The 9,555-nt window shown below is 39.9% G+C and overlaps 1 protein-coding gene across 2 annotated transcripts; it reads left to right on the forward strand.

The window, feature by feature from the left end:
- Positions 1-2,139: 2,139 nt before the first annotated feature.
- LOC307121907 (uncharacterized protein) lies at positions 2,140-9,555 on the forward strand. Of its 2 annotated transcripts, XM_079809691.1 has the most exons (14): positions 2,140-2,242; positions 3,361-3,434; positions 4,161-4,234; positions 4,961-5,034; positions 7,144-7,345; positions 7,455-7,754; positions 7,856-7,909; positions 7,992-8,042; positions 8,146-8,217; positions 8,340-8,438; positions 8,522-8,605; positions 8,756-8,976; positions 9,143-9,302; positions 9,391-9,555. In XM_079809691.1, exons 5-14 carry the CDS (start codon positions 7,144-7,146, stop codon positions 9,540-9,542), a joined length of 1,395 nt encoding a protein of 464 aa, XP_079665817.1. In that variant the 5' UTR covers positions 2,140-2,242; positions 3,361-3,434; positions 4,161-4,234; positions 4,961-5,034; the 3' UTR covers positions 9,543-9,555. The 2 variants fall into 2 exon arrangements, with proteins under 2 accessions (XP_079665817.1, XP_079665816.1); XM_079809690.1 differs by lacking the exons at positions 7,455-7,754; positions 7,856-7,909; positions 7,992-8,042; ... (4 more) ...; positions 9,143-9,302; positions 9,391-9,555 and having other exon boundaries at positions 4,961-7,254.

A 9,555-nucleotide genomic window follows, 5' to 3' on the forward strand; every position in this document is an offset into this window, starting at 1 on the left:
TGGGAAGCTGCTTTGAAACAATCTGTATTGTGAAAAGTAAATGTAACTTATGCATATTCGTTATATATTTACAAAATAAACAGAAATGCAGGGGCCAGAAAATGTATTTATTTCTCGAAACATTTAAGTTTTGATTTGTAAGTGATCCAATTAATAGGCCTATATTTAAACTATAAACAAATGCAAGAGAGGACATTTTAGGGTTAATTACTTTCTGCATGGTGCAAATACGTAATATGATGTAATAAATGGCTTTTTAATATAATAAATGGCTTACTCGTCAGAAAACGTGTCCTCAAAATGCAGGTCTTCATCCCCTTCGTCGTCTTCTGACTCTGAGGAAAAGGCGAATTCTTCCTCACTGTCTGTTGCCATCTGGAGAACTTGTTTGCGTGCGTGATGTGCCATCGAGACGATCAATAAAGTCAATAAAGCTAAACAAAAGTTTGATGCCAATTTTATCGTATTGATTGGGGGCGTTTACCACAGTTCTCTGGCTTACATCATCTTATTACCATGACAATAAGGCGCTCTGCTTGTGGGTGTTTAAGTCAGAATCTGCTGCTCGGGAATGTTCGGCTCTCAGTGGATCTGCACTGGGTATTTATTTGAACCTCATGGTAATTTCAAAGGTCTGGATAAGCTCCCTCTGATTGGCTGTGAATGGTTAGAAGGCATTTAATTGGGCAGAAAAGGCGGGATGCATGGACACGTCTGCCCCTTTGTCCCTCCCCTGAATCACCGCCCCCAAAAGTTTCAGGTCCATTATCTTAACTTTCCCACTCACATTTTGAGTAAAGGTGGGGCTTTTTTCCCACAAGGTTTCGCCAACTTGTCTCATTTTAAAAGGAGTTTTTGAAGATTTGTATTTCCTCAAGGCTCCTCAATTCCCTCATGTTATATTGCACATTGTATTGTCCCAGATAGCAAAAAATATCGGCACGGCTTCTTTTTGCCGCCGGCTCTAAGCTGTCGGCTATAGGTGCGTCCCGCTGGCGGTGATGAAACGTTTGCCGCCGAATACGTCACTCCCATTTCTTGCGAGATGCCGCGGCCGACTAGCCGGCGGGCCGCCGGCTTCATTTTCTCTGGCGGTTGCCTCCGCCTAATGGACCGCGGCCGGCTGGCGGCAAGCCGCTTTGAAATACAAGGATTTCTACTCTCAAAATCGACCAGCCACGTTGGTTTGGCTTGTTGGGAAATAGAGTGGAACTGACAGCATTTTAACTAGTTCTCACATTTGAAGCGATTATAAAATCATAATAGCCTATATGTGAATTATATCAAATATTAGTTTTTTTTTGCTCCAAAGCCATTAGGGTTTATAACAGATTCTTGACTCTTGATTCCATGATAAGGTTAGGTTTAGGAAATTACATTTAAATTTTCACTTGATTATTTGCATGTCGAGTGTGTTTAAACAGTGTTGGTCAATTTGACCCATAATGGATGTAATACTTTTTTCTTTTCTTTTTTAGCATAATAGGAGGGTTAAGAAAGTTTGAAAGTTAATTTTAGGATATTGAACACTTTTATTTTTGTATTGCCCTTTTTCTATTTCTTTTTGGACTGACTTTAAAATAGACATAAAAAAAAATTTGAACTTAGAACTTCATGACATTTTACTTTTTCAAAACCCATATTTTTCTGAAAAACAAAAATATATTATTAATTATTTAATTATTTTGGAAAAATTCTACATTCATAAAGCAAGAATAACTCAAAAGAAGCCCTCTAATATTACCTCTTATAAAGCTGATTTTTACAATATACTTTGAAACCCTTTCAAACATGAGGTCGCAAAACAAAAAGCTTACAAAAACAGAAACCTGAAAGCTTTTCAATTTCATGTGACTGCCTTAATATTATAAAGTATTTTCTATCTCAGAATTCTTATTTTTATTATTTATTTTATATACAGTGTTACATTTGTTGTTGTTATTCTTTGTTCTACATATTCGGAACTGTACCACAATGCTTTATTATTTTTATTTTTCTCTCATTGTACTTTTTGTATTGTACTTGTCTATAAATGTACTAATTTAAATAAAAACAAAAAGAGAAGTACCTCCACCGGCCGAGAGGGGCAGTATACCTAAAAAAGACGGAAGACAAACCGGAAGAAGTTACCCTGCGTGAGTTCACATGAAACAGATTCACCAACAGCGGCCGTCCACTCATCACACGGTTTTAGTATTTGAAGAGAGAAGATCAGAAAATTTCATCGACTACGAGCGTTTAAGTAAGTACATGTTTCCTTTTTGTGTAACGCAATATTATGTTCATTTTTTTACATAGTTTTTAGTTTATCTTAGTCATCTATTTTCTTGCCCAACTAACGTTGGTCAAGCTAAAGTAGGCTTGTTTACATAGTTGCCTATTGTTAATGTTACTATTAACTTTCTGAAGAAGCTACATAGAAGAAGGGGAAAAAAAACTCAATGCCTGGAAGAAACTAAGATACATATGTTTATACGAGTGTGAGTACAGTATGTGTTTTAAGTTAGTTTTGGTCGAATACGTAACAAGTCCCTGAACTTCTTGTATGGACAATTCTGCCCCTTATGTGGTAATGTAGACCCAGCAGTAGATAGCGAAATCTTTACGACAAAGAGTGATCAGAATAACTTGTTGTTTTCTAACTAAACAGAATGATGTATATACCAGTAGGTTGTTTTTAATTTGTTTGTTCCGACACGCACGCTGCCAGTGTAGTGCACAATCCAGTGTTAGCTAACACGTGCTGTTTTGCCTTTTTTACACACTGAGTTCAGTCATGTTGAAATGTATCTAGCTACTGTAGGTAAGTTAGCCAAAGCTTTACATCTAGAAAGACTTAAGTTTAACGTTTGGTGTTTTCTTAGAAAAAAATTACATGCTGCTTGTCCAGTAGCAAGAGTGGCTAGCAAGTGTTAGCTAACACGCGCTGTTTTGCCGTAGAGAAATGTTACTAGTACATGTTAGAAATGTAACTAGCTACAGTAGGTAGCTAAAGCTTTACACCTAGAAAGACTAAGTATAACTTTTGGTGTTTTCTAACAAAACAGAATGATGTATATAGGTTATTTAAATGATTTTGTTAGTCCGAACAAGCATGCTGCTAGGTCAGTTCACAATGTAGTTACAGTGGCTAGCAAGTGTTAGCTAACGTGCGGTGTTGCTACTGTTCTTCTTGAGTTATTTATCTGAACTGCTGTACTTTTTATGTTTGAGGACAATGTAGTTTACTTGAATCACTACACTGAATGAATACATTTTACTGTTCCACATTTGCCTGACCAGGTTTTTCCCCCACAGCATAGCTACTGTATATTCTGTATATAACGTTAACAATGCGGTTTTGTTCAAATTTTTTTGCAGATACCTTGACTAGAGCATAAACGGTTATCTTCACCCAAGAGACCTACTGTTGGACAATCGTTTCGGCTTTTAAGGTAAATGCATTGTTAGTCACAATGTCTAGTTACTGGGCTAAAAGGAGAAGAATATTGAAAGGAGTTGAGATGGACAAACAGGAAATTGCAGCTGCAAACGATGCTCTACTTGCTGTTATTCCGGACTTTGACCAAGTAAATCCTCCTGTTAATGAACATGGAATGGCTACAACAAGCCATGGACAAACAGTAACCCCTGAAGCACAGAAAAAATAACATGCTGCTTGTCCAGTAGCAAGAGTGGCTAGCAAGTGTTAGCTAACACGCGCTGTTTTGCCTTAGAGAAATGTTACACACTGAGGTTAAGCAATGTTGCTAGTACATGTTAGAAATGTAACTAGCTACAGTAGGTAGCCAACGCTTTACACCTAGAAAGACTAAGTATAACTTTTGGTGTTTTCTAACAAAACAAAATCATTTAAATAACCTATATACATCATTCTGTTAGGCCGAACAAGCATGCTGCTAGGTCAGTTCACAATGTAGTTATAGTGGCTAGCAAGTGTTAGCTAACGTGCGGTGTTGCTACTGTTCTTCTTGAGTTATTTATCTGAACTGCTGTACTTTTTATTTTTGAGGACAATGTAGTTTACTTGAATCACTACACTGAATTAATACATTTTACTGTTCCACATTTGCCTGACCAGTTTCCCCCCCCCACAGCATAGCTACTGTATATTCTGTATATAACGTTAACAATGCGGTTTTGTTCACATTGTTTTGCAGATACCTTGACCAGAGCATAAACGGTTATCTTCACCCAAGAGACCTACTTTTGGACAATCGTTTCGGCTTTTAAGGTAAATGCATTGTTAGTCACAATGTCTAGTTACTGGGCTAAAAGGAGAAGAATATTGAAAGGAGTTGAGATGGACAAACAGGAAATTGCAGCTGCAAACGATGCTCTACTTGCTGTTATTCCGGACTTTGACCAAGTAAATCCTCCTGTTAATGAACATGGAATGGCTACAACAAGCCATGGACAAACAGTAACCCCTGAAGCACAGAAAAAATAACATGCTGCTTGTCCAGTAGCAAGAGTGGCTAGCAAGTGTTAGCTAACACGCGCTGTTTTGCCTTAGAGAAATGTTACACACTGAGGTTAAGCAATGTTGCTAGTACATGTTAGAAATGTAACTAGCTACAGTAGGTAGCCAACGCTTTACACCTAGAAAGACTAAGTATAACTTTTGGTGTTTTCTAACAAAACAAAATCATTTAAATAACCTATATACATCATTCTGTTAGGCCGAACAAGCATGCTGCTAGGTCAGTTCACAATGTAGTTATAGTGGCTAGCAAGTGTTAGCTAACGTGCGGTGTTGCTACTGTTCTTCTTGAGTTATTTATCTGAACTGCTGTACTTTTTATTTTTGAGGACAATGTAGTTTACTTGAATCACTACACTGAATTAATACATTTTACTGTTCCACATTTGCCTGACCAGTTTCCCCCCCCCACAGCATAGCTACTGTATATTCTGTATATAACGTTAACAATGCGGTTTTGTTCACATTGTTTTGCAGATACCTTGACCAGAGCATAAACGGTTATCTTCACCCAAGAGACCTACTTTTGGACAATCGTTTCGGCTTTTAAGGTAAATGCATTGTTAGTCACAATGTCTAGTTACTGGGCTAAAAGGAGACGAATATTGAAAGGAGTTGAGAGGGACAAACAGGAAATTGCAGCTGCAAACAATGCTCTACTTGCTGTTATTCCGGACTTTGACCAAGTAAATCCTCCTGTTAATGAACATGGAATGGCCACAACAAGCCATGGACAAACAGTAACCCCTGAAGCACAGGAAATAACTGTTGATGAGGTATATGAATCTGGTGAATTTTCCTCAAGCACAGAAGATAGTGAAGATGATTGCCTAAGGACACAACTGGCAGGGTGGGCTATTGACAACATGATCCCCCATGTGGCACTTGGTAAGCTTTTAACCATTTTGTCCAAGGATCATCCAACCCTTCCTAAAGACCCAAGAACCCTTCTGAGAACAGTGACTTGTGTTAAAACAACAGAACTCTCAGGTGGTGTGTACCATCACTCTGGAATTGAAAGTGGAGTACTATTGCAGTTGTTAGTGTCTCCTGAATTGCAGAAGTTGACGTCAGTTTCAATGCAAGTTAATGTTGATGGACTTCCACTTTTCAAAAGCTCAAATGCCCAGTTCTGGCCAGTTCTTGGTTTAATTGAGCAATACGTGAGTAATGTCCAGCAAAACAAACTTCCATTTGTCATTGGTCTCTATTATGGGAAGAAGAAGCCAACCAGCCTTCACTTTTTGAATCCTTTTGTTGAAGAGGCACAGCGACTTGAAGCGGAAGGAGTTCTGTTTGAAGGGAGAGCACTTCCTTTCAAAATATCAACATTCATCTGTGACGCCCCTGCTCGTGCACTTGTTAGAAATGTGAAAGGTCACAGTGGATATTATGGGTGTGACAAGTGTGTTCAAAAGGGGGTCCACTATGAGAACAGGATGACCTTTCCTCAAACAGATGCTACTCTAAGATTAGACAATGCAGTCCGTGACGAACTTTCTGATGACAGTCATCAGTGTGGAGAAACGCCATTGGCATCGTTGTCTGTTGGTTTGGTCACCCAGTTCCCACTGGATTATATGCATCTGGTATGCCTTGGAGTGACAAGAAAGTTGTTGCATCTTTGGCTAAAGGGACGGCGGCTGACAAGATTTTCGCCCAGCATGGTAAAAGAGCTCTCCAGAGTACTTCTGACCTTCACACCTCATGTTCCGTGCGAGTTCAACAGGAAGCAACGATCCATGGAAGATGTTGAGCGTTGGAAAGCTACAGAATTCAGGCAGTTCCTCTTGTACACTGGACCAGTCAGCTTAAAAGGCCTTGTACCAATTCAAGTGTACAACAACTTCATGCTGCTTTCAGTTGGCATCACCATCCTACTGAATGTGTCCCTGTGTGCTGACCTAGCAGACTATGCACACAGAATATTGGTTCTCTTTGTTGATCACTGCAGCAAGCTTTATGGGAAAGAACATGTGACATACAACATGCATGGATTAGTGCACCTCAGCCAAGATGCCAAAAAGTATGGTGTCCTTGATAACATCTCATGCTTCCCATTTGAAAACTTCCTTGGGCGCCTGAAGAAACTGTTGCGCAAGCCTACACAACCATTGGAGCAGGTTGTTCGCCGATTGTCGGAGAGAAGTCAGCACAGAAGAACAAACATTTCCAAAACAAGGTCCTTGAGAGAGCACAACCATGGACCACTCCTCAACGGTCTTTCTGTGAAAAAGCAGTATGAGGAGTGTTACTTTCAAGACTTTGTTGTGAAACGTTCAGAGGGAGACAATTGTGTCCTGTTGGAAAATAAGGACATAGTTGTTATACAGAATGTCGTCGTTGATGAAATGGACAACACTTTTGTCATCTACAAGAGGTTCCGGAACATGGTCGATTTCTTTACTTACCCTGTGGAATCCTCCAAGCTAGGCATTTTTCATTTATCGGGCCTATCAGATACACTCCGCTTTACGCATACAGCAAATGTGCAGAAGAAATATTATCTTCTTCCTTGTCCGGATGGAAAGGCTGGTTTTCCGTTGATCCACTCATAAAAAATTACTGCTTTTTTGAAGGGGTGAGAATTGTAATGTTATTGATTTTGCCTGAAAATTAATAAAAATGTAGACTTTATGCTAATTTTTCTTCTATTTTAGATGCTGTTTGCCATTGTTCAGTTTATTGATGAGGAGGATCTGCCATTTGCAGTGGTTCCGCAAGTGTGGCTCAGTGAGGGCATGTGCTATTGGCCCCCATTCAACCTCCGCAAAAAAGAAAAAGGCAACAATTTAGCCATCCGCTGCACGCCTCCACACAGCACCTGGGAGAAACATAACTTTAAGTTCATGAAGGGAGCAGGTAAATGGATCTGACTTGTGCATTTGTTTTTCCTGCATTTCATCTGTGTAATTGCTTTGTCAGTTTATGGTGGATAACTGACTCTTTCATTCATTATTCCCTGTTCTAGAATCTTGGCAAGAGGCGAAGAGATATTTGGTGCGCTTCCAAACAGGTTCCAGCATTGAAACGACAGACGATGACAAGAAGGGAAAGCGAAAGAGAATATCAAATTCCAAGTACAGACCCCAAGCCTCTTCTGATGAAGAGGAGTCTAGTCTTCCAGATGCACCAGCAGTGCTGTCGTTTCGGCAACCTCTTTTGAGCTGTGAAAACATTGTTCCGAGTAACACTGTTTCAGTGCTGCCCGATGCTCCAGAAGTTGCATCAATTTCCGAAAATGTTGAGCCATCTGTAGACTTCAGCGTTGGTATGTAGTATGTATTGCTGTGATGCTTGATTTGAGATCTGCCACTAAACTATACACGTTGTTAGATTTTCAAATTTCTGTTTCCTCTTTCTCTGAACCAGGTTTCTCCCCAGTAACCCAGACTCCACTTCACAGACCCAAGAGTTTGAGTACAAGTAAGTGATGTTTTTTGTCTTTGAAACTATTGCTTGTATTTAAGATGAGGAATCCTTTGATCCATAATCTGTTTTTCATTAGGACACTTGATGGGTTACTCTCCCCAGCCGTTTCTGGATGAAAGGTGTCGAGGTGTGTTGTACATTCCATTAGCTTTGCACAGTTCAATTATTGTTTCATTACTGAATATGCAATTTCTGCAGTGAAATTAAAGCTGTTATGTTTGCTCCCCCAGCTCGTCAAGTACTAAGCTTTACACCCCCAGCAGCAAATTTACCCTGGCAGCATAAGGGTGAAAACGCTGGAGGTATGTACACATTTTAACAGTATGGAAAATCGTGCCTTTTAGTTGTTTTATTTATATATATATATATTATATTATTATTATTATAATTATAATTTATTATTCTTTTTTTTTTTTTTATGTAGATTTCCAGAGACCCCAGGATGAGATCCAAGCCCTGAGGGAGGAGAACCAAGCCCTGAGGGAGGAGATCCAAGCCCTGAGGGAAGGCAATGCACGAGCAGGTGAGAACATGCACTCTTTCTTAAATTTGACTTTTTTGACTGTGATATAGGTCCAAAATTTCCAAATGCCTTTCATTTTGTAGCTTCGGATGGCAGCGGCTCACTTCAAGAGCAGGTGAAGCAAATTGGGACTATGTTGACGACGTTTGCTCGTACTGGGCAATCAGGTACAACTTGCAAACAACACCTGTGGTTGTTGGTTTAATTCCCACTGGGGCCACCTGTACATGTAGTAGACCTAGATGTAAATGTCATAGTTTAGTAGTTGAGGGACCAGGACTGACTGCTTTATTCTTTTATTCTGTGAACCCCTGTAGGTGCAGATCAGACCCTAATGCTGCGACGTCTTGGAGAGTTTGGCGATGTTGTGCGTAGCATGGACAACAAAATGGACACTATGCTGCAACATTTCAGTGCCAATGTGTCTGTTGGAGAGTTATCCCTGCCAGGGGGTCTGTTACTCCCCCTAGACACCCAGGAAGATTTGGCGTTGCTTGACAACAGTATGAGGCAGGATAAAGAGCTCCAGGAACGATTTGTAAGTGTGCTGGTTTTGTTTATAATGCTTTAGGGTAATCTAAAAAGTAAAATTTAAGATTGTACACTGCATATTCTACAGTCTGAATCCACAGCCTGTCACATTTTTATATTTATGTATGAAGCTTCAGAGATATGTAATTTGTAACACTTTTTTGTATTTTCAGCTTCGGTTTTTGGCAATCAAATGTGGGAGGGACCTAAAGACAACCGTGTGGCGAATGCTTCAGAGTATCTTCTCTAATCACCTTTCAATGAATACAACCTGGACGGGTGTAGGGGATAAAGCATGTTTTAGAGACATGTTCCTGAAGACCATTATTCAAAGTAATATATATAAATTTGTTGTATATTTAAGTAGATGTTTGTGGCCTTATGCCATTCAAATGGAATGACAGATCTGTATTTTCTACAGGAGCCATCCGGAAGAACCCGGCAACCCAGGATGCCACTGATGAGGCTGTCCAGGTTAACGTTATGCGTTACCTGAAAGGAGCATCGGACCGTGAAGGTGGAAAAAGACGCCGCACAGCTGAGAGGGACCCACAGCCGACCTCTTACACCTAGGCTGACTACTGAC

The sequence above is a fragment of the Gobio gobio genome (genome assembly GCF_949357685.1).
Source record: "Gobio gobio genome assembly, chromosome: 25".
NCBI lineage: Eukaryota > Metazoa > Chordata > Actinopteri > Cypriniformes > Gobionidae > Gobio > Gobio gobio.

What these genes read in the sequence shown, in the direction of transcription:
- LOC307121907 (XM_079809690.1), top strand. Translation starts at nt 5,056, where the DNA reads ATGTCTAGTTACTGGGCTAAAAGGAGACGAATATTGAAAGGAGTTGAG.